The sequence below is a fragment of the Mustela lutreola genome, chromosome 10 (genome assembly GCF_030435805.1).
Source record: "Mustela lutreola isolate mMusLut2 chromosome 10, mMusLut2.pri, whole genome shotgun sequence".
NCBI lineage: Eukaryota > Metazoa > Chordata > Mammalia > Carnivora > Mustelidae > Mustela > Mustela lutreola.
Genome location: NC_081299.1, coordinates 50,446,536 through 50,472,508, shown reverse-complemented (window position 1 = coordinate 50,472,508; position 25,973 = coordinate 50,446,536). Strand labels below are relative to the sequence as shown.

General features: G+C 42.5%; 1 protein-coding gene across 10 annotated transcripts in view; it reads right to left on the bottom strand.

Moving 5' to 3' along the window:
- Positions 1–25,973, bottom strand: part of PATJ (PATJ crumbs cell polarity complex component) — a 377,446-nt gene that overhangs the window by 70,183 nt on the left and 281,290 nt on the right. For all 10 annotated transcript variants that reach the window (XM_059135624.1, XM_059135619.1, XM_059135627.1 and 7 more), the window contains 3 exons: positions 9,953–10,009; positions 4,906–5,020; positions 1,053–1,186 (listed from right to left, as the gene is read on the bottom strand). In XM_059135624.1, the coding sequence (XP_058991607.1) occupies positions 1,053–1,186; positions 4,906–5,020; positions 9,953–10,009 (306 nt within the window). The remainder of the gene's footprint in view (positions 1–1,052; positions 1,187–4,905; positions 5,021–9,952; positions 10,010–25,973) is intronic.

Sequence of the window (25,973 nt, the reverse complement as noted above, 5' to 3'; positions counted from 1 at the left end):
GCAGGGCTAGGGCAAAAGGGTTGGAGGAGGATTTGCTTTCTACCTTATATCCTTTATATCAATTTATCTGAGCACAATATGTATGCATGACCTATTCAAATATATATGCATTGATTCATCACATTTTTATAAATCAAAACACAGGAAGTTAAAAAAATGATAATGAGCAGTAACATCAAAATATACTAAATAGGGCACCTCGGTGGCTCAGTGGGTTAAGCGTCTGACTCTAGATTTTGGCACAGGTCATGATCTCAGGGTTGTGAGATCAAGCTCTGAGTGGACGTGAAGGCTGCTTAAGATTCTTTCCCTCTGCCCCCTCCTCTCTCTCATACACACACACACTCACACTGAATACTCAAAGATCTGTCATCCAAGCAAAAACTAACATTCGAGACTAATTTTTAAAAAAATTATGAGTAGATATGAACATCGTTAGAATAAAGCAAAACCTAAACTGTTATGCTAAAATAACTGATAGATATTTTTATCTAGCATTCCATGAAATAATAATGATGACCATAATAATGACAGTTCATACTTACTTTATTCTTAGCATGTAGCAGACACTGGCCTAAATTCTGTTTTTTTTTTTTTTTTTATTGTTTAATTTATAATTCAGCAGATTTTAGAGAGAAAGGGTGAGTATGTGTGTGCGCTGGGGGAGGGGAAGAAGGAGAGAATCTTAAGCAGACTCCATGTTGGGGTTTGCTCTCACAACTTTGAGATCATGACCTGAACCCATATCGAGAGTTGGACACTTCACCACTGACTGGGCCACCCAGGTGGTCCTAAATCCTATTATAATATTTCTAAATGTGGCTACAATGTTGTTGATCTAGTAAGCATTTATTTAAAAAAATACTCAATGCAGAGAAAATCCTGGAACACTGAGAAAAACTTCAAAGCTGGCCAGAACATACATGCGTGTCTGTAATTAAGTTTTCCTCCACAACATGAAGAAGCCAAGTCTTCCACAGAAGTGATAAAGGCCAGAATAAGGCTCAACAAAAAACTATGACAGTGGATACACTTCACTTCTAGGAACTTACCAAAGGCGTGTCTTTTCCTCCCACAATGCTGAGACCAAGACCTGAACGTCCCTTGGATATTTCTATAATCATCTCCTGGCCAGGAACAATGGGACATGTGGCAGGGTCCACTGACAGAGGGGCCTGGAAACCACCTGGAGAAGGACAAAACAGAATGATGGGCAGGTAGGAGAGGCAGCCCAGTGTGCATACTGTATTAGTTGGGGAGTACACGGTTTGCATGTGTCTGTCATTTCACTCTTTTCCTGCTGAGCACCATTGAGAAAAGACCTGGGTCCTTCACGTTCATTCAGGAAGGGATGAAACCCGACATTTTTGGGATGAAAACAGTAACTACCCTCCTTACTTAATCAACTATTTTAAGTATACTTGAAATTTTTTTAGTCTTAAAATATACCCTGAAAACTCGCACAGTAAGATGTAAGATGATTAGGAGCTGTCTGGGTGGCTCAGTTGGTTAAGCAACTGCCTTCGGCTCAGGTCAGGATCCCAGAGTCCCAGAATTGAGTCCCACATCGGGCTTCCAGCTCCATGGGGAGTCTGTTTCTCCCTCTGACCTTCTCCCCTCTCATGCCCTCTCTTATTCTCTCTCAAATAAATAAATAAAATCTAAAAAAATGTAAGATGATTAGATGATTAAGCACATACTGATGTATGTTATAATGAAAATAAAGACTGCTATGACAAAAGATTCTGAGTTATAGTTAGAAGATACTAAGAATTAGTGCTTAAACACTTTTAATTAGAGCATATCATGAATTAAGATATATAAAGGATTTCATCAATAAAGTATGATGTGGCTGAAAATAAGAATTATCTAACAACGATCCCAAAATATATACATGGTTAAAAAAAATGTCATAAACACAACATTCAAAAAGTAACTGCTAGGTCCATAGCTGAAAAACTTGTTACTGCTATTTTATAAAGATTTACTTTTTACTTTTTAGCTCTACTGACTGAGCCAGCTAGGTGCCCCAAGGTTTACTTTTTAAAATCGTTGTTTTATTTATTTATTTAATTTTCTTAAGTAGGTTCCACCGCCAATGTGGAGCCCAGCATGGGGCTTGAACTCACGACCCTGAGATCAAGACGTAAACCGAAAACAAGGGTCGGTCACTCCACGGACTAAGTTACGCAAGTGCCCCTAAATCATCGCTTTAGATTGGGTTTCTCTAAAAAAATGAGTGGAAAAAAAATATTTACTGGCTAGGAAAAGATGTTCAATACAACCCTTTTATCTAGCATAACTTCTACATGTGTGCATTTTCCAGGTGACTGAACCTAACCAATTGAAAAATCAAAATATTCAAAATGTTAGCTTCAAGAGCTTCTTGTACAATAACAGCCTCCAGAGATGATTATCTTCTTTGACAACTAAGTTTGATTATGGGGAGTACCGATTCTTACGCAAGGGAACAGCTTAGTTAAGGGCTGATAATAAAGGGCCCCACCTGCTGGTCAGCGGCAGCTAATGCACAGGGCCCAGCCTGGGATTCACAAAGCTCATTAAACAGCTGCACAATTGCAGGCCCCCAAATCCTGGCCTGCAGGCTAAAAATGATTTTCACATTTTCAAAAGTTTGGAAAAAAAAAATAACATTTCAAGACATGTGAAAATTACATGAAATTCAAATTTCAATGTCCATAAATGAAGTTGTATTGGAACACAGCCCTGCTAATCCATTTACTTCCAGTCTACGGCTGTTAGCACCCTGAGACAGCGGAGCTGAGTCGTTGCAACAGAGACCATATGGTCCGCAAGCCTTAAATATTTACTATCTGGCTCTTTACAGAAAAAGTTTGCCAATCCCTGATATTAAACAAAAGGAAACAGGCTCTAGGTAAGCCTGTGGAGGGTTCTGCTCTGACTCAGTAATAGTAATAATAAAGCAGGTTCTGGAGTGGTGGGGACATGCATTTAAGCTCCCAAGAAGGGAATTAATAGGTGGGTGAAATGGAGGCTCATTCTTCAGCCAAAAAATGCATGTAACGAGCCGCGTTCTAATAGGAAGTAAATGAACAATGTGTGTGAGGTGCCCAGTCCAGCAGCTGGCGTAATGTGGCAGGCATACAGTTACTCTTTCTGACCACATGGAATTTATTAATCTAATGGCCTCCCAGTTAAGAGTGAGAAATTTAGTGATGCAACCTTGGTAACAATAAAAAATGCCCTATTAGGAGGAGAATATTAAATTAGAAACCTAATTTGACTCTAGATCTTTTGGCAGCATATGCATTTCACACTCCATTTTCCATTCACTTACACTAAAAACAATGTGCAATAGTGCATAATTTCATGAATGCTTTACAAAGTTTATCCTTCTGTAAATGACTAGTGTAGCCTCTTTTGTTTTTAAAGATTTTATTTATTTGACAGAGAGAAATCACAAGTAGGCAGAGAGGCAGACAGAGAGAAAGGGGGAAGCAGGCTCCCTGCTCAGCAGGGAGCCTGATGTAGGGCTCGGTCCCAGGACCCTGAGACCATGACCTGAGCTGAAGGCAGAGGCTTTGACCTGCTGAGCCACCCAGGCACCCCTAGTAGAGCCTCCTGAGTGAGAAGAGAGGACAGAGAGTCAGAGATGCTGGGGACGGCGCTTCTCTTCCTCCACTTCTGTTTCACCCTAGCCAGTCCTGAGTTAGGGCTGGTATGTATTTTTCCCAAACAGCCCAGCCCGAAGCCTGACAGATCGAACCCCCAATGTTTGGTAAGTAGAGGACTGAATGAGTAGAATTTCCACAGATTAAGTAATGGGAGATTAATTTCTGTTACCAAGATATAAATATGTGATGCATCTTATCAAAACTCAATGGGTCTACATGGTAGTTGCTGTCTTAGTAAAAGGCCAGGTGATAAGTATTTTGAGCTTTACAGACCACACATTCCCTGCTGAAATACTCAATTCTATCCTTATTGTGTGACGGGAACCTTAGACAACAGGTAAACAAATGAGTATTCCAAGAAAATTTTATTTGTGGACATGGAAGTCTGGATTTCAGAGAATTTTCATGAAATGTTCTTTTGACTTTTTCCAACCCCTTAAAAATATGAAAACCATTTTTAGCTTGCAGACCATACAAAACATATGGTGGGCCAAATCTGACCTATGGGTCATAGTCTGCTGACCACATTCATTAAGTATTTTAGCAAAAATCTAGTATTTTGGAATAATACCTGCTTGCTAAAGTTTTTGAGTTAATATTTATGAAAAAATATGCACAAGACAAATACATAAAGGTGTCAGGCCTGTTAAATTCATGCAGGGGTGTGCTTTGCCACTGGTGAGCACGTGTTTGATTTTTATTTTATTTGTTATTTTACAGACTTATATTATGTAAAAGCAAAGTGGAAATACTCATTATTCATTCTGAAATTCTATTTCAACTGCCAGTCAGCATAATTCATGCCAGGAATTCAAAGAGAGAAAGCGAATACTCATGTCTTTAAGCACTGAAAATTAACAGTCTTCAAATAACTTACATCAACATATGCAAGGCTAACAATTTGACTGAATATGATTTTTAGGAGATAATACTCATATATCAAACACAATCTTTTGGAGAGATTACAGAATAATTTGTAAGCCTCATATGTAAACAGTACTCATATGTAAACAGTATTTACTGAGGGCCTTTTTTGTTTTAGCACCTTCATACTCAATAAACAGGCAACCACAGTAGCAGGTTGAGGAAAATGGCAGCCTGGCCAAGACTTGGAGCTAAGGAAGCAGAGGAGGGGTACAGAGCCAGGCTTCCCGACTCCCGGTCCAGGGCGCTTCTCAGGATATCACAATTCCCTCCTTTTCTCATGTTGGAGGAGTCAATTCAGTTCGGCTCATGGAAAGAATCATACCATAGTTTGTGAAATCCGCATCCACTGAGTGATACGATGGTGCTAAAGGGATCTCTTGTGAACTGAAGGAGACTTTTGTTGAATTTTTTTGCTGCTGTTTCATCTGGCTGACAGCCTACAAAAGAAGGGAAAATTAGACGAATGTCAAAGACGAGAACGAAAAACCAAAGGATGAGGCTTTAAAACTGGTGTGTTGTTCCCCAAACAATGGCGGCACTCCAGTAATGTCTTCTGAGAATTTAGAGTGGAATAGGTGGCAGGAGGAAGTTAGGATGGTTTCTGTCCCATCCCCCATGCTTCCCTAACGAACTTGACACCCAAGATGCTTCAGTGAAGGGTGGATGGAGGAAGGGAAGAAGGATAACAGCTGACGATACTCTATCATTGTGGTCTGTATATTGTGGTCTGCTGGGGTTGGGAAACAGAAGAAAAATTTTTTCAATTTCCATTGATTCTGATGAAATCAATGTGAAGTCCACATACCCATGTTGTGCCCACTGAAAAGCAATCCATGCTGCAGATGTTCTGAGCATACGACAATGTCCTTCTCTTCTGGATACATCCACAATAGTTAAATGCATTAGACAGGTTAATTGAGCAACATGAGGGCCAGGAAGAGGAAATAAGCATCCACTGAAAGTCTAGTAAGTGCCAGGTACACTAATGCCATTTTAATTCACCCTAAAGAACGATACCTTATTCACCCTTGATTCCCAGTACCTGGAACATAGTAGACCCTCAATAAATGTTCGATGAATGAATGAGTCGATGAATGGATAGAGAAGAGCAAAATTAAAGACATGGAAACTCACAGCGGAAAATGGATTTGTACTTCAATAGAGGTACAGAGACCTTTGCTATGTGAGCTCTGGAAAGTTAACTCATAATTCTGGATTTCTGTGGATAATACCTTCAATGAATATTAGTATTGGAAAACCGAGGAAAACCAAAAGGACTCCATGCTCGCTTAACAGGCAGTTAAGAAACATAGGTAGAGACCTGACCTGCCTTCTGGATCTGTAGTTAGCCAGGGAACCCATCCCCAGCTGGAAGATTCTGGTGGAGGCAGTGAAGCACCAGGCTGTCCCTGGAGTCTAGAAATAGGATCAAGGTAACTGCTCCAGAACAATGACACCTCAAGATTCTGGCAGTGGAAGGCTGTGCCTTAGTACAAGGCACGGTGCAGCATATAAAAACTAGAACAACACCAGCCCTTGTGTATCTGTGTTGTGCTTTCCCGTTTTTTAAAAACGCTCTTACATCCATGAACTCTTTAAATCCTAAGAACAACCTGGAGAGTGAGACATTATTACTTTCTTTTCCAGACAAAGAAACCACTGTCAAGTAACATGTCTCAGTCACACAGCTATTTGGAGAAGGAGGTCAGATTAAAAGTCAGTAGTAGCAAAAGAATGTTACAAATTCTTTTTTTATTTTTATTTTTTAAGGATTTTATTTTTAAGCATCTCTATCCCCACTGGGGGCTTGAGCTCATAACCCTGGGATACGCGTGTGTGTTCTACTGTCTGAGTCAGCCAGGCGCCCCAGAATGATACAGATTTAAAATGTTTATCAGGGCGCCTGGGTGGCTCAGTGAGTTAAGCCTCTGCCTTCAGCTCAGGTCATGATCTCAGGGTCCTGGGATCGAGTCCCGCATCGGGCTCTCTGCTCAGCAGGGAGCCTGCTTCCCTCTCTCTCTCTGCCTGCCTCTCCATCTACTTGTGATTTCTGTCAAATAAATAAATAAAATCTTTAAAAAAAAAATGTTTATCAAACCGCTGCTATGCACTGGTTCTATGGACGTTCATTTTCTTTTCTGTAGTTTTTCTCACCAACATTTAATAAAGACCATATACTTATTTTAGAAGACTTATTCAAAGACATATTTTCAGTGATTTAAAAAGAGGGAAGTGGAAAAATGACAAATACAGGTTTACTACCAGAAAACTGAACAATGGAACCACCTAGATACCAATGACTCTGAGGACCATACTTTCCAGTGTCCTTGGACTAGGTGTTGGTCAGTAGATGTAAACAGATGTGAACTGTACAATTTTCAGGTCATTTTCTGCAGGGTAAGGATCCTGTCCTCCTGTTCTAACTGGAATGCAGATGACAACTGCCCGAGCAGCCGTCTTAGATCAAAACTGGATGCATTTTTTTGAGGATGGTAATCAGATGCCTGAGTGTGTGACACTGGGAGATACCACATCATTCTCAGACTGATATACCCATACTTGATACAGAAGAGAAACTTCTTATAGAGATTGAACCTGATCTTAATTCATACAGCACTTATGTCCAACTTTTGTTTTCTATCACCTTTAAAAAGCACATCATTAACAAAGCTGCTAGAGTTCTTAGTGAAAAAAATCATGTGATTAAAAAAATGTATTTTTTTAAAATTTAATTTTATTTATTTGGCAGAGAGAGCACAAGTAGGGGGAGCAGCATGCAGAGGGAGGGGGCTCAATCCCAGGACCCTGGAATCATGACTTGAGCCCAAGGCAGATGCTTAACTGACAGAGCCACCCAGGTGCCCCTTATTTTGTTTTTTTTTAACCAATTAAAAAAATTTTTTTTAAAGATTTTATTTGTTGATTTGTCAGAGAGAGAGAGACAGAAGGCACAAGCAGGGGGTGCAGCTGGCGGAGGGAAAAGCGGACTCCCCACTGAGCAAGGGGCCCGACACAGAACTTGATTCCAGAACCCTGAGATCATGACCTGAGTTGAAATCAAGAGTCGGGCTCTTAACCGATTGAGCCACCCTGGCATCCCCATTTATTTGAGAGAGAGAATCCGTGCCTAAGTGGGGGGTGAGGGGAAGAGGAAGAAAATCTTCAAGCAGACTCTTTGCTGAGCCTAGAGCCCTATCCAAGATATCATGACCTGAGCCAGGACCAAGAGTAGGACAACTAATTGGCTGAGCTACCCAGGGGCCCCAGAATCATGTGATTTTTAAATCAGTAATGTTTGTGCTAATCATTATATCCCAGATCTGGGTAGCATCCCACTGCATTGTGCATGATATGTTTCCAACAGATAGTGATAGAATTGAACTCAATTAAAAAGTAAGGAAACAGTCCACAGAAACCAAGTGAAACATCCAACATCTATTTTTAGAGGCTGACCTCTTGTTGGTGGGTGTGGTGTTGGATGGGACGTGTGGTCCTGTGACTCTTCAATTGGCACAAACCCAAACTACTAAGAATGAAAGATAGGAAAGGTTGGATTGGCTGTTTAATAGCTTCTATTCAAACATGAGTGGGAATGGACGTTCTAGATTATCCAACCTAACTAAACCAGTGGTTCTCAAATGCTGTCTTCATAACAGAAATTGTCAGGGACTAAGTAAATCAGGACCTAGGTGGAGCCCAGGCAAGTTTTGTTTTGAGAGTTACTGCTTAAAGTTAAACCATGGGTTCTTTATCCAGGGTTTCCAAGAGACCCACAAAAGGCAATTACAAAATTTTGGGAATTACAAAAAATCCTGTGTTGTACCAAAATTATGTTTATCAGTGTTTTTCTGGGGAAGGAATCTACAGTTCATTTATGATGCAAAACAAAAATCACCATTCGAAGAATATATGAATTGTTGAGCTTGCTAGTGCTGACTAGTCGTGTGGCCAAAGGAGAGTCACATCGCCTCCTTACGCGTAAACTTCCCCATCTGTAAACTGGTAGTGGTATTTCTAAACTTTACGAGCTTGTTGAAAAGATCAAAGAGAGAAGAACATAAATATACCTATCACTATGCCAGAAAAGCTTAAGATTTCAACTGATAATAGCTATCAATGTCTTCATGTCTTTTGATAATAAATGACCAGCCAGCTGCTGATTAAAAACCATGTGGGTGGTTTGGAACAGCTCAAGGGGTTGGAAGTTCTTCATAATGAGCTGACCCAGGCTCACAGCAGGTGTTGCCCACTGACCTCAGGCTGGTTCTCTGCTAGAGCTACTGACCCAGCCAGGCATCCCCACACCTACTCATTTTTTTTTTTTTAATTTTATTTTAGAGAGAGAGCACGTGAGCAAGTGGGGGGCAAGGGAGAGTCTCAAGCAGCCTCCCCACTGAGCGTGGAGCTCAATGCAAGGCTTGATTTCATAACCTGAAATGATGACCTGAGCCAAAATCAAGAGTTGGATGCTCAATGGACCGAGCCACCCAGGCACTCCTACATCTACTCATTTTTACTTGGGTTTTTAGTATGTAAGTTTGGAGACTTTACAAATTTATTTTCTCTGGCAGTGTTTGAAATACCATGTAAGCTCTAGCTCCTTAAATATAATGACAGCTAATAAAGTCATAATGTAAATTTTAGTAGTATGAACGTATCACCTAGCACACAGAAATAAGAATCAAGATTTTTTTTTTTTTTTTTTTTTAAAGGTTTTATTTATTTATTTGTCAGAGATAGAGCACGAGCGAAAGCGAGCACAGGCAGACAGAGTGGAAGGCAGAGTCAGAGGGAGAAGCAGGCTCCCTGTGGAGCAAGGAGCCCGATGTGGGACTCGATCCCAGGACACTGGGATCATGACCTGAGCCGAAGGCAGCTGCCTAACCAACTGAGCCACCAGGCGTCCCAAGAATCAAGATTTTAAAAAGAAAAAACTCAATACCAACAAAAGTACAAAAATTTGACAGACAGAAATTTATAGTTTTTTTTTTAAGAGAAGTGAATTCAAAATGCAAGGAACACCAAAGTTACTGTATTTGCATTTTTATAGAACTACAAATTCTCCCACTTAAGATTTTTATTAATGACATTAAGTAAGACATGGCACTCTCAGAATTTACGTATAGATGTGTTTGTAGGGATGGCTCACTTTTAAACACCTGCTCAGAGTACTGGCCCAGGAAAAGGCACAAAGACTATTTCCACACACCTTGCCTAGAATCAATGATATGGCTGTGGGCTGACCTCCAATTCTAAGACACACCATAACCTCCCAGCAAGTTTCATTGCAATCACTTCCTTTCCTTCTGGAACCCATTTATAATGTATACCATCCCAGCAGAGCAAAACCTAAGGTGGAAATTACGTACATTGTCCGTTGGACACTCCGGTGCCTTCTGCTGACCAGCCACCTGGGAGATGTCCTCCTGAAATAGAAAAGATACAGCCAGTTACAGGCATTTCAGGGCTCAAATGCATTCTCCAACTGTAGCAAACATCACGGGGCTACAAAAATGACCAAAGCACCAGTTTGTTCATCCATCTGACCAAAGTCTTGTTAATGAATGCAGCCTTGCCATGTCCAAATGTTTCTTTTCAGCCCTTTCAGAGCTATCAGGGTTTAAACTTATCAGATACCCACTGATGGTCACTTCAGCTAGAGTTTTTTCTTCTTTTGCCATTCTAGTAACCTCTAAATTTGTATTTGTACAAATTAGTTCTTTCAGGGTTTGAACTCTGATATTAGAACTTTTTCCCCTGAAAGTCACCAAAGACACTGGAGGATACAGAGTTAAATTAAGTTAGTCCTGAATCCCACAGAAATGTGCAGAGTCCAGGTTTTAGAGAGAAGTAAACTGCCAAAACACACAGGAAACCAGTGCATACCTAAAGGGTGGTTTCCTGAGACCAAAACATCGACCAGAATGCTTATGTCTGCCTCCCACCATATCCCATCCTTCTTTTCAGGCAAAGTCACAGGGGAAATTATCATCTGATGGTTTACTCTCAGGCATGAACTCCTGCATTTGGACTTGGACTAGGCAGGGAACATGGAGACAGACTGACTGGGATAGGAGAAAGGATGGGCTTACTGTAGCCCATGGTAAATGTCTGAAAGACACCAGCTGGCAGGTCTAACATACAGACTGCAGGTAGGTAAGCTATCTGAAGATGACGAGAGGTGTGACTTGTATAGCAAAGGGGTAGTTGTTTGTGATCCTAGTTCCTCGACTTAAGAGTTCTGCAACCTGAGCAGATTTCCCGACATCTCCAAGCCTCACTCAGTCTCGTTTATAAAATGGGAAAAAATAAAGGTTGTTATGCTCTAGGGATATTGTGAGGATTAAACAAGGCAATATATGGACAGCACTTAGCATGGTACCTGGCAAACAACAAATATGTAATAAAGATGTTAATGATGATAATAAATGGAATCCAGCTCTGATACACCCACATTCTTTACTATAGAGCTAGTGAAAATAATTACATGGACAGACACTTTCTCCTTTGGGGGATGCTGGAGTACTATCTGATATCCCCTACCCTCTCCCTGGTTTCTTCTTCGAACATACCGAACTAGTTAATCCAAAGGGCTCCCATCAGATTTGTAACAATACAATAGATAGTGATCAGGTCCTGTCCAGCCATTCATTATCGCTCGATTAGGTTACAGTCCCATCCTGTCTCATCAATTCCCTATTGGTTTACATCTGAGAACACCTGAGAACCCCAGCACATAATATCCTGAGCCTGCCCCCTAGGTCCCCGGGAGGATTGTGATTTCCCTTATCTGCCCACTTATTTTTTTAGGACCAAAGCTCTTTCTCATTTAAATACAGATTATCTCTCAATTTCTCCCATATGGGACCAACATTGGAGAACTCCTCCTAACAACCCCCCCACCAACTGTGCTCCAAAACAGAGTTTACAAGTTCCTTCATGCATAATTCTTCCCTGAGCCCCTGGGCAATGCCCCTTCCATAGTACCACCAAGTTATTTTCTCACAATTTATGCAACACTGTGTTTTATCTTTTTTTTTTGAAGATTTTATTTATTTGTTTGACAGAGAGAGATCACAAGTAGAGAGGGAGGCAGAGAGAGAGAGGGGAGGAAGCAGGCTCCTCGCTGAGCAGAGAGTCCGATGTGGGGCTTGATCCTAGGACCCTGAGTTCATGACCTGAGTCAAAGGCAGATGCTTACCCGACTGAGCCCCCAGGTGCCCCCTGTCCCATTTCTTATACTGATTACCCTTAAGCCTCTGGGCCCAGAGATGGGGCCAGTGCATGATGATGATGATGACAGCTAAAACTTACTGAGCACTAACTGCCAATTACTGACCTACACACCATCCCTATTTCGGAGGCCGATGTGCACAACAGAACCGTGGGGTAAGGGCTATTATCCAAACTGCAAACGCTGGAGCATATGCTGAACCAGAACTTAACCAGATGCATTGCGCTGCAGAGCTCCTGCTCTTAACCGAGGATGAACCACAAGGGAAAGGCAATGTGCTGTTCCACCTCCTCCCAGGGACACACATGAGATTCTTAGGAGCCAGCCTCAACATGGTGATTCCATTTTTAGATACAACATTAAATCAGAACGAGTCATGCCGGCTTATTTTGAGCTTGGGCAGCCAAAAAAAAATTCGTGGCACTAACCACCCCAGTGACCTAGGGTACGTCACTTTCTTCCGTGTTTTGTTTAAACATAAATTTAGAACTTGCTCCTCTTCCAACTACTGCACTGAGGGAGTTCTTAGTGCCTTCAAAGCTGAGGTTCTGGGACAGTCTAAGGTGCCAACTTTGCACAGGAGACCCCTAAATAAGAAGGCTGAGGAAGGAGGGTGAAAAGATCATATTATTTTGTGGAACAAACCCAACAGAACATGTTCTATGTGCATTATATTGTAATCATCAGCACAGTACTATAAGCTCCTGAAAGAAAATGCTTTGAGAGCCAAGCAAGTTCCTCTGATCAAGAGAAGGAGCTTTCAAGCAGTGGATATAAAAAGCAACACTGGGAATATTCTATATAATAGATAATAACAGGGATGTCCAGTTTATAATCATCAGAGCTGGTGAACTTCTATCCCAAACTTGGGCAATCCACATGTCCTGTCTGTCCAGCCACAGCAATTGGTCCAAGGGTAGACATCTGAACCACCTAAGAACATCCTGTGCATTTCCCAACACGGACCCAAGGAAAGAGAGTCAGCCCCTTTCTGGCCCAGAAGCTTCGGAATTTTCGATGGCCACATTCCCACTAAACTAAGGAAGCAAGTCTACAGACATAGAGAGTCAAAGACACATCCAGACACCTATGGGGCACCAGGATTCAAGTTCCAACGATCCCTGAAGCTGTCAACTTTGCTTTTCCTGCTGTACTGTAAAAAGGGCCTGTAGCTTATCAGTAAATCTCCCTTTGTCTGTAAGGTCAAGATGAGGTTTTATCACCTGCGATCAAGAGACTACTGATTAAAATGAGGTGGAGCCTAGAAAAGATCTATCAGGATAACAAACTCACAGGGGTCAAGCCAGAAGGTAAGTCAGGCGGAGATGAAGGAAGTGAACCGAGCAAAGAAAGCAAACTTGGGAGGGCTGCTCAGCCTAAAGATAGTCAGACTCTGATTTTTTTTTTTTTTTTTTTTTTTTACTATTCCATTATAGATGTTTATTATAATATATAATGTTATTTAAATTTGTCATTAACGAAATTGAAGCTTCAAAGTATTTCTAATATTTAGCCTGTGGTTTTGTGTCCCCCCCCCTTTTTTATTATAATAAAAAATAAAATAGACTCAGTGATTTTTAAAAGATGCCTGTCAGACACAGATTGTCTCCTGCTGATCTGAGTCCTAGGCCTTTCCCTCTGGAGCATGCGGATACACTAGAAAAGGACAGTCTTTGCCTGGATCAGCCCCACCCAACTCCTCCCCAACCTGAGGCCTGAATTAGCTGAAATCCTATCAGCAAGAGCTCCCCAGCACCTTTCTGTGCCCCTCTGCAGTCTTGGCTGCACTAGGAATTACTTAGGTAAAGCTGGATGCCAGTCCTGCCTGTGACACTTATTGGAACGTCCTGTGGCTGGTGTAGCGTCTGGGACAGAAGAGGCCTTCCCTACTAAACTTGCTTACTTTCTGCTCCCTTAGAAAGGTAAGATATACAATATGGGTTTTAGATTACAGGACCTTAAAAATCATGTTGACAAGACTTCTCCAGAGAAGTGAAAACTTCACAGGCTCAAAGAACAATGTGCGAGCTGCACACAACAGGTAAGAAGGTCTGAGTTCGGGGCTCTGCCAATGCATCCTTTTCCTTCGCGGGGTCCTTAGGGCTAATAATTATGACTGTTAGATTATTTTCTCAGTTTAAAAAATCTAATAAGCAATAGCTTCCTTCCAGGCAAGTTGAATTTCACGTAACAAGTCTTTGCAGGAGACCAGTTAAAGGGGTTGGGAGTGAAAGCAAGCTAGCAGACGTCAAAGATGGAAATTTGTGTTAAAAATGTGCACCTCTATTTCTGCTGTCTCTGAGTTCATGAGGTTACCTTTACCTGCTACCCTCGCGTCTCTATATTATCTTCTTCATTTATGGTGCACAGGCAGAGAGAATGGAGGAAAAAGCCAAGAGCTTTCCTCCTGTGACTCTCATGAAGGGAACAGACCTCGCTGTAAATTTACTGTCTTTTTTATGACCAGGAAAGGGGAATTTATCATGTAGGCAAATCTCAAGTGATTTTTCAGAAATACAAGATATAAAGTACAATGAGCTGTGAAAAATGCCTCCTATGAACGCACTTGAACTTGGCCATTGGCAATTTGCATACTGTCACATACTGTCACAGAAGAGAGGCCGGTGCTGACTCAGACACATTGTCTCTGGCTTCTTACAAGGGAGTTCCTAGGCTATTGTTATAGATGCAGTTTTCATAGAGGATCTGAAACAGAGAATAAGGTTCGCACAGTGATATCTGCTCCCCTAGCTGAACCAGAAATCCTGCAGTTCTTGACGGACTACACGTTGGGGATAAAAATGGATTTTAAGTACACGGTCCAGCTGTTTAAAAGTGAGCAGGATATACGTCTGAGAATTCTAGCCTGGAATTAAGACCTAAAATCATCAGAAACACATTTTAACCTATTTTTCCAAACTTGGATGCCAGCACTTTAAAAACACTTAGAAATAATTTTTAATCAAGCCCAGTAGCAAAATTGACAAACTGATGTCAATTATACTTCATTTAAGATTTTTTAAAGCAAAATAAAATATAAAAATTGATAAAATGAACCTGTACCAGAAATCACATGCATATTATTCCCTTAAAAGTTAAACTTCTAGGGGCACCTGGGTGGCTCAGTGGGTTAAAGCCTCTGCCTTTGGCTTAGGTCATGATCTCAGGGTCCTGGGATCGAGCCCCACATCGGGCTCTCTGCTCAGCAGGGAGCCTGCTTCCTCCTCTCTCTGACTGCCTCTCTGCCTACTTGTCATCTCTGTCAAATAAATAAATAAAATCTTAAAAAAAAAAGAAAAAAAAAGTTAAACTTCTAGGGTGCCTGGGTGGCTCAGTTGGTTAAGCGATTGTCTTCAGCTCAGGTCAGGTCCTGAAGTCCCAGTATTGAACCCTACATTGGGCTCCTTGCTCAGTAGGGAATCTGCTCTTCCTCTGGCTCTCCCCCTTTCTCATGCTCACTCTCGCAATAAATAAAATCTTAAGAAGGGAAAAAGAAAGTTAAAATTCTAGGGGAGGCTGGATGGCTCAGTCAGTTGAGTGTCTGCCTTCAGATCAGGTCAAGATCCCAGGGTCCTGGGATTGAGCCCCACATCAAGCTCTCTGCTCAGCGAGGGGAGTCTGCTTCTTCCTCTGCCCCTCCCTCCACGTGTGCTCTCCTTTTCTCTCTCAAATAAATAAATATAACTTAAAAAAATAAATTAAAATTCTACACTGAACTCATTATCTTCCTCTACAAATCTGGTTTTTCTCATTTTTTTCATGTCATTGTTTTAAAAATTAGAAACAGTATCAGCCTCCTACTTATTCAGGTTCAAAACCAAAGTCAGCTTTTTCTAATAATCTCTTTCCTTGCATGCTTTGATTGAATCACTTGCAAAACAGATGGTTTCAGACTTTGGGATTTCACAAACTAGAAAATTTTCAAAAAGAATGTCAGGATTGTAGAGCCACCCCTACCCCCACTAAAGAACACCAAAGAAATATAGGTTGGAGCATATGAATTTGCCATGTTGTAAGTCAAGAAAGGGTCAAGTATCAGTGATCTCAGAGGGTGCAACCTATTCAAGTCCTCTCCTCCCAATTACTATCCTGTATCATTACCATAATGTCACACAGGAAGAGCCATTTTTACACTAAAAATTTAGGTACGGCACAGTTTTAAAGGGCAGTCCTTGAGATTGAATAGATTTGCTTTATGAAGAACTCTCTGTAAGGGCCTATTTAGCCAGAGAGATTCTATCCGATTAAACCATGATTTTGTTATTTATGCAGTAAAACTTAAACTGACCCTGGGCCCTCCCCCAACCGCCCCCCCACCCCGAACATGCAAGTTGGGGGCGCGCCTGGGTTAAGCCTCTGCCTTCTCCTCAGGTCATGATCTCAGGGTCCTGGGATGGAGCCCCACATCCAGCTCTCTGCTCAGCGGGGAGCCTGCTCTCTCTGCCTGCCTCTTTGCCTACCTGTGATCTCTCTCTGTCAAATAAATAAATTAAAAAAAAAAAAGCAAGTCGGGAAACCAGTAAAATGTGGTCGACCAGTCCCTGGTAACAGAGCCCAAATACAAGGGCGGGTCAGGTCAGGTGGAAATAACAGAGCCCAAATGCAGGGATGAGTCTGGCCAGGTGGAGACATCCAATCAGTGGGGCGCCCATACTGTCTCCCTAGGTACCAAGGAGTGTGGGCCCCCGCCTTTTGGGCACCAGTTCTGACCAAGGTGATAGGTTCGTTCAAATAGCTACTATGGGGTGAACTGTAATTCAATTGGCCACCCCTGTGTGACTTAGCATGACTGTGCAGCTTTCTCTGTGTGTTGCAATTTCATTGGCCACCTGTGTGTGGCCAGGCTCAACTACATGGCCTTTGCTCTATAAAAGTTCATCTGTGAGGCTGGGAGGGGTCGCTCTCTCTATAAGAGGCGGCCCCGAACGGTCAGTTTGATTCTCTATGCTTGGTGAGAAATAAAGCTTTCCTTGACCTTCGCTTTGTATCAGTCTCGCTCCTTCGATTATGGACCTATAACTCTCCATGTGGTTATTTTTCGTATTTCCCACACATCAATGGAAACACACAGATTCCATGGGTCTAACTCTTTAGTATTACCTGAAGAGAGGAGAAAGCTTGGACTTTGGGGTCACATAGTGGCTTACATCCAAATTTCTCTACCTATAGGTTATGACAAACTAGACTTCTCCAAACCTGTTTCTTTATAGGTTAACGTCAATGATCTCTTGGAGAGGCAGAGTGGCCTGACTGGCATATGAGTCCAACATCTAAGTCTTTGAATCCTTCTTGTGACATTTACTGCCCCTAAGCCCCTGGGCAAGTGAATTAACTTCTGGAATACTCCGGCCACTCATCTGCAAAATGGAGATGGTAATAATAATGCTTTCATGATGGGGAGGATGGAGACAAGCACTCTGTTGCTCTATAAAAGTTCATCTGGGAGGATGATTATGATTACTACTGTTTTTGTCAGAATAAATGAGGTACTATTTTGAAAGTGCCTACTAAGTGACAAGTACATAATCAGTAGCCATTAAATAATAGTTTCCTTCTTACACGGAAATCTGAAATTCCATACACCAGAAGGATCTCGTGAAATTAATGGCAGCTAATGCTTCCACGGCATTTCCTGTGTGCTCCCAAAGGCATCACTCTAAGTGTATTCATTTATATTTTATAGGAGATTGAGCCCATTACTGTCCTCATTTGATTGGGAAGGAAACTGAGGCACAGAGACTCAATAAGTGTCACAGGCAGGACTGGCATCCAGCTTTACCTAAGTAATTCGTAGTGTGGCCAAGACTGCAGAGGGGCACAGGAAGGTGCTGGGGAGCTCTTGCTGATAGGATTTCAGCTAATGTAGGCCTCAGGTCGGGGAGGAGTTGGGTGGGGCTGATGCAGGGAAAGACTGTCCTTGTCTAGTGTATCTGCATGCTCTAGAGTGGGAGGTCAAGGACCCAGATCAGCAGGAGACAATCTGTGTCTGACAGGCATCTTTATTTTTTATTTTTATTTTTTTTTAAAGATTTTATTTATTTGTCAGAGAGAGAGAGAGGGAGAGCGAGCGAGCACAGACAGAATGGCACGCAGAGGCAGAGGGAGAAGCAGGCTCCCTGCCGAGCAAGGAGCCCGATGTGGGACTCGATCCGAGGATGCTGGGATCATGACCTGAGCCGAAGGCAGCTGCTTAACCAACTGAGCCACCCAGACATCCCTGAAAGGCATCTTTAAAAAATCACTGAATTTGACTGCCTTTGGGCTGAACAGCCCTCTCAAGCCTGTTGTCTTAGACCCAGTCCACTTTATGCACCCTTCCCCACAAATATGCTCTTCCTCCTAGCTTTCTTCTCTCAGTAGCAGCACCCACCACCCAGCCAGTCAGCTGCCACGATGCACAGAAGTCAGTCTTGGTCCCTATCCTCCTCCATCAACCTTCATCTCAGTTACTCTAACAACTTTTTAACTCTCTCCCTGCCTTCAAGCTTTGATGTTTTCTAAGGGATTTTTCACAGGGCATTCAGAAGGGTCTTTTCACATGGCTCATTTCCTCATCATCTCATTCCTCACCATCTCACTGGTTAAAAACCAGTCCAGAGGTTTTCCCTTGGTCCACGAGGCTTTCCACCATCCAGCCCCTGCCCACTTTGTGGCTTTTGCCTCCTGCCATTCGACCTGAATGGCCACAGCTCCATCTGCAGTATCAGACCCGGGATGTGGAGTCAGGTGTTTACAGGTGATGGGGATGCGGGAAGCAGGCTGGGGTGGGGGAATGCTGGGAAAGGGGACGGAAAAAAACGGGAAGTGCATAAATGATTTATGGGGTGGCTTGGCATGCCGGTCTTTTTTCAGGAGAAAAGCGAAACCAGGATTTTTATGTGAATATCTCCTGATTTATAAAATCAAACATCTTAAGAAAGCACTGTGGAGGGGAAGTAAGGTCTGGATCCATCTCTAACAGCCAGATTGTGACCTCCCCATCAGACCGAACGTGCTGTGCTCGTGGATGAAAGAGGTCTTATTTATCGTCACATTCCTACAGCCTGACCCATCCCAGGTTCTCAGGAAACGTGTACTGAGTAATGAGGGTCCTGGCACACGTAGACTTTTTATAGGCACAATCTGGTGCTAGCAACACCTACATTTACTGAGTCCTCACTGCACGTCAAGCACCATGCTAAGCATTTCATGTATAAAATCACACTCCGTCCTCACAACAGAGAGGTAGACCTTCTCCTCCTCTGTTTCTGGATGAAGACTGCAGACAGGATAAGGCGCTTTTCCTAGTGAAGAGCAGGGGTGAGCGTTAAGCCTGTTCAGATTTCTGAGCCCACGATTTGCACCTGATAGCCTTTTCATCTGAGAGAGCAAGTACTATCATGCCACTTGGAGACATGGGTAGTATCTATAACACTCAACACTGATTTTTCAATAGCTATGTTTGAAAATTTTGTATGGATCAAGCAAAGCAAGTGGAGAGGAAAAAGTGTTCCTCAAATGTTGCTATTGTAGCTGGTGGAGACTGAAATGGTCCAATGCATGGCCAGTTACGGCGAGAATTTCCATGTCATGGCTCATTGAAGTTAGTGATAGTGAATTCAGAAGCGACTCGTGCTTCCTCAGGCATCTTGCTACCCCGTACATTCCCAAATCTCCACAAAGAACCCACAGGTTGAATGCCACCCTGAGCTCACTGAAATACTCTCATTTTTCTACTCTTGCCCTAAGGATTGGAAATATTCCATAATGAAAGACAATAGTAAAAATACACCGCAGACAGCTGGAAAAAGAAATCTAAACATTTTGAAAACTTTTGAGAAATCTAAAATGTTATTAAGGCTGCTGTATCAGATCTGTGATGACAAGGGCCACTGGACACACAGGCACAAAGACTATATTGATGCGAAGCAGTTTCAAGAATTGGGGAAAGATGGGGTGCCTGGGTGGCTCAGTGGGTTGAGCCTCTGCCTTCAGCTCAGGTCATGATTTCAGGGTCCTGGGATCGAGCCCTGCATCAGGCTCTCTGCTCAGCGGGGAGCCTGTTTCCCCCCTCTCTGCCTGCCTCTCTCCCTACTTGTGATCTCTCTGTCAAATAAATAAATAAATAAATAAATAAATAAAAGAACCGGGGAAAGAACGCTGAGCACATCTGTTGGGGGCATTTCCTTGCAGGTTTCTCTTGGGCTGCTGACCAAGTCCTGGGATAATGCTGGTTCTCAAGACCCGGAGAGTCAACTGTTGCCATTTAAATAGCTCTAAATCTGCGTTCAGAGGAAGTTTTAAAAAATACATATAGCAGAAGGTTTGCATACTGAGGGCAAGAAAGGTAATTTACTGGCAGTCTTCTGTGGAACTTGTATTTCCTTGCTGTTTATTAAAACCTTTACACAGAGTATGAGGACAGACAGCTGTTGGCATCTCTTGTGGATGCCCATTGCTACAATGAACTTTCAGCTCGTCAGGCGGTGTCCAGCCTGGCCCCGGTCCAAGCTAGTCACCACGTGGCAGCTCCAGTGCAGTCACCTTCTAGAGCCCTGCGGGGCCTCCCACTGCTCTCAGCACAGGGATCACCTCGCTAACATGGCCTGGCTCCAGCTGGGGTCTATCTCACCAGGGCTGGCGACTGTGCACGTTCATATGCTCAGTTCACTGGTCTCCCCGAGACTACCATCACCTAGCACCCTTCCTTCTTTGTTCTTCACCACATTCCCAGTAGCGTCAGCTTCTCCTTCCGATCTCAGTTCGTGTCCCTGGGAAAGCCCTCCCTGGCAATGTCCAATCCCCTTCTACGCTCCCTTAGCACCAAGCACCTCTAGTTCTTAGCTCTGATCAAAGCTGAGACTTCATTCTACTTGTGACATTATCTGAATGACGTCCATCTGCCATGAAGACTGTAAACAACACAGGAAGAGAGTTTGTCTGTTTACCTTCTGTAGCATCGTTCTAGGATCTAGCACAGAATGCAATTAACAGGCAGAATGCGAGAATTTATAAAATAAAGTCAGGCTCTAATCTAATGGACAAACAATCTGGGCCTTTTCTACCAGGGATTATTGAACACTGGTAAAATATGCCAAATGGTGGAAAGACTATATACTTATTTAACCGAATCTGTTTCTAGAGGTTACCTCAGCATTGCTCATTTGATTTCACTTTGTGGATTATCTATATTTTTACTTCTCTCTCATATTGCTCCCTTTTTTTTTTCTTAAAGATTTTATTTGTTTATTTGACACAGAGAGAGATCACAAGTAGGCAGAGAGGCAGGCAGAGAGAGAGGGGGAAGCAGGCTCCCTGCTGAGCAGAGAGCCCGATGCAGGGCTTGATCCCAGGACCCTGAGATCATGACCTGAACCGAAGGTAGAGGCTTAACCCACTGAGCCACCCAGGTGCCCCACTGCTCCTGTTTTTTAAGAGTATCTTTATTGAGATATAATTAACATACCACAAAATGCCCCCCATCTCAAATATACAATACTATGGATTTCGCAGAATTGTACAAATATCATCACAATCTAAGTATAGAACCTTTTCATAACCTCAGAAAGAAACCCTGTACCCATCAGGGTCACTCCCGTTCCCTGCCCACACCCCCAGCCACAGGCAACCGCTGATCTATTGTCTGTCTCTGTCCACATGTCTCCTCTTGACATTTCACACACGCACCATGTGGCCGCAGCATCATGTATCAGAGCTTCATGATCTCCTACTGCTCATATTCCACTGCATAATGTAACACAGTTCATTTACTCAGCTGGGAGACATTTAGGCTGTTTCCATTTTGGGGCTCTTATGAAAAATGCTGCTATGAACACTAGTGTACAAGTTTTTGTGTGGATTGGTTTTCTTTCATTCCTCTTGGGTGTACACCTAGGAGCAAAATTACGATATGATGATATAAATATGCTTCATATTGTGAAGAACTGCAAACGGTTTTCTCAACTGGCAATGCTACTTGATATTCTCACTAGCGATGTATGAGAGTTCCAATCACTCCCCATCCTTGCCAGCACTTGCTATTATCTGTCTTTCTGAGTACGGTCCTCCTAGTAGGTGTAAAATGTATTTCATTGTGTATGTGTGTGTGTGTGTGTGTGTGTTTAAGATTTTATTTATTTGTTTGTCAGAGAGAGAGCAAGAGCGAGTACACAAGGAGGAAGAGTGGCAGGCAGAGAGAGAGGGGGAAGCAGGCTCCCTGCCGAGCAAGGAGCCCGATTCGGGACTCGATCCCAAGACCCTGGGATCATGACCTGAGCCAAAGGCAGAGGCTTAACCCATTGAGCCACCCAGGTGCCCCCCCTTATCCACTTAAAAAAAAAAAGATTTTATTTATTTGAGAGAGAGAGGGCACAAGAGGGGAGAGGTCAGAGGGAGAAGCAGACTCCCGCTTAGCGGGGAGCCCAATGTGGGACTCGATCCTGGGATTCCAGGATCATGACCTGAGCCAAAGACAGTCACTTAACCAACTGAGCCACTCAGGCACCCCCTCACCCATTTTTTAAAACTGAGTTATTTGTCTTTTTATTATTTTGTTGTGAGCTAGTTGCTTTAAAATGATTTTATTGGCTATTAATATCTAGAACAGCATGGAGACGAAGTCAGACAAGAACAGAAGAAAAAGTAAGCTGGTTTTATTTCAAGGCAGAAAATCCTAATATCCAACAGGGTTAGAGATCCAAAGGAGGCAGCAAGAACAGAGGTTAGCTACTTAGAAGAAAACAGTACTATCTCCTCTTTTCCTTCCCTGGCTCCTTTCTTCCCATTAGCCGCTGAACTTCTAGAGATGGCAAGCTGATGGGAACACTTGTCCTCAGACACCTCAAGCTCTTTAAGAAGCTCTAACAGTTCTGCTCATCACTGAATCTTCTGCAAACTGCAAGCCACACTCGATTAGTATTTGTTGTTCAAGCAAACAGACCACACGGTGGTATTTTTGATATTCTAGAAGTGTTGTCTATGTGAACCACACAATGGGAAGACAGGATTTCTAAGCAAAAATAACTGTCTTTGAGTCCCAGCCATCCCACCTACCTGCTGCGAGACCTTAGGAACATACTAGCCACTTCATAGCCTTAGGACCTTGTCAGTAAAGCAGGACCCATAATATATTTTATTTAAGATTTATTTATTTGAGGAGGAGAGAGGCAGAGGGAGAGACTCTTCGAGCAGACTCCCCTCTGAGCGTGGAGCCCCTGGTGCAGAGCTCGATCCCAGGACCCTGAGATCACGACGTGAGCGGAAACCAAGAGTCTGCATGCTCAACCAACTAAGCCAACCGGCCCCCTCCCCCACACTGGGTGATTATTTAGTGTCTCAGTGCCTCAGTTTTCTCATCTCTTAAATGGGGATAATACAAGTACTAACCTCATAGGACTGTTACGTAAATGAGCTTAGAATAATGTCTAGCACGTAGGCATTCAATACACACTGCCTATTATGATCAGCATTTGGATTTTTCGGGCTGAACAATTCACTTCAGTTTTCTAAGTTACACCTTAATGCTTCGCTCACAACAGCTAATCCTTATGCGGCTAACACTAAATGTTTTAATTGGAATAACAGCATCATTGTTAATAATAATGACTCACCCTTGTACAGTGACTCTAGTGCTCTCTGGCATGGTTCTGCATAGTACTGGATAGCTGTGGTTCCTTTCTGCGATTTCACAAATGCAGAAACTGAGGCACAGAAAGGTTCCGTGCCTAAGATTTTTTTTAAACTGAGCCACTCATGCGTCCCTCGTGCCTAAGATTTTATCGGTAGTCAATGGCAGAATCAGGATTTGAATCCAAGTAGTATGGCTCCAATTCTGTACTCTTGATAATTTAGTTATACTGCTCCAAAAGAGTATATTATATAAATGCAGATACTCTCAACATGATAAAAACATAGGCTGAGAGGCGCCCGGATGGCTCAGTCAGTTAAGTGCTTAACTTCGGCTCAGTCACAGTCTCAGGGTCGTGGGATCGAGCCCCACGTCAGGCTCCCTGCTTTGTGGGGAGTCTGCTTCTCCCTCTCCATCCACCTCTCCCCACTCCCCACCTCATACTCCCCCTCACTCTCACTCTTTCTCTCAAATAAGCAAAATCTTTTTTAAAAAGTAGGTTGATATCCAAAAGATTAAGATAATACTTCAGGGATTCATGACCTTCTATGTCAAGATACCGAGGAGTCAAAGCCCCTTCAGGATGAGACCCAGCTCTTCCAATTTCCCATTTTTTGTGATCCTTCGCTAAGCAGATTAAGGTCTCATCTGTAAATCTGGGATAAATAATTCCCGCTCTACTTTTTACACAGGGTTATTTGGGGATAAAATTGAGTAAGATCACAAAGTATCATTTTAGAAAAAAATTTAGATATTAAAACATTAAGCTAATGAGATAATGACACTTTGTTTTACAAATCGCAAAGCTCTGTGCAGATAGCTTTTTAAAAGTTCCTTTCAAAAGGCTTAAAAAATAGTTTTAACAGGCTCTCACCTAGACTTCTGAAATAGACTCCAGACACTCCCCTGCCTCCAGTCTCTCACAATTGAAACCTACGTTTCACAAACCATCATCTGATCAGTTGTCTAAAAACAAGTTATTCACCCTTTAAAAATATTTGAGAAAAACCCAATACCTTCTGAAGTTACTATAAACCATTCAGCTGTGAAATCTGGGGACTACTGAGATGTGGACCAAAGCCAACCATGACTGAACAGTGGAAACAGTCCTGGAATATGCTGACCCATGACTTAGTCTTAGCTCTGGAAACAGAAAGTCTCGAAGAACTTAATAGCTCTCTGAAGTGGTTTCTCCTAGATAGCACCTTGTGTCTCCCCATATCCATGTGGCTTCTGGGACATGGACTAAGCACTGACCACATGAAGATGAATAAGTTCATCAATAATTCACAGCATATAGAACCTTCAGCTCTGTGAGTCCAATGTTCAAATTATATCGCTCATTGTTGTCCCACAAATGCCCAACACTCATGTGCTACTCCATCATCCGCACTGACTCAGCTGGTAAACCTCATCTCTATGACAGTTGCCTTCTCATCTTTGGAGGTTTACCTTAAAGGCCACAATTCTAGGAAACCTTCCTTAATCCCTGACTGAGATGGTCTTCTTTCTACTTTTGAACACACACATCACAGTGTTGTTGTTTTTCTTCTCTTTCTACTATACTTCTGCATGTACGATTTTCCAGATACAAATTCTGTTATCCTCAGTGGTTCTAGAGGGTCAACTTCTGAAGAGCAAGGCTGGTGTTTCTCCTGCTCACTCCTGTAGGGGCCAGCATAGTGCCTGATGAGACAGACAGATGACCCCAGCAAGGAAGCAACTTTTAGAGGGTTAATGGCTTAGTGTTTCCAACTGTCTTGACATAAACAGAAAAGAGTCAAGACCCACACAGATGACATGCTGTCCTCTGACAAGATGCACTGGCCAACAATCCTAGGATGGAGTAGCAACCCTGGCACCAATCTTGTAAGAGAAATAATCATGATAACTAGTGACAGTTAACAGTTATTCATTCTTTGTAACAAGACAATACATCAGGTTTACTATATGAAATTCTTACCTACAAAAAAGGCAATTTCTTATGATCCAATCTAATATTTTGCTAATTTATTATCTATGCTCCTCCCCCAACTCATCCTGAAGAGAGTCCCCATGAGAGCAGGCATTTAAAAAAAAATATATATATATATATATATATTTATTTATGGGGGCGGGTGGGGTGGGCAAAGGGAGGAGCAAGTCTCAGTGTGGAGCCTGACGTTGGGCTCTGTGTGGCTCCAGCTCACAACCCTGAGATCATGACCTGAGCCAAAATCAAGAGTCAGATGCTTAACGAACTGTGCCACTTCTGCGCCCTGAGAGCAGGCATTTTTCTACATCTTGTTCACTATTATATCTCTAGTGCCTGGAACATAATGGCATTCAGCAAATATTTGTTGAATTAATGAATGAATTTGCTAAACACCATTTGCCCTACACTCTGCTAACATGATTTATACCATTTAGTCCATTTGTTTCCTCCTAACATCCTGATTACTCTTCTTCCTCAGGTGAGAAAACTGCGGGTTGGTGAGGTCAAGTAATTCACCCAAGACCACACTTTTGACTAATGTTTTATGGTAGACCATTTGTATTTATCTATAGAAGT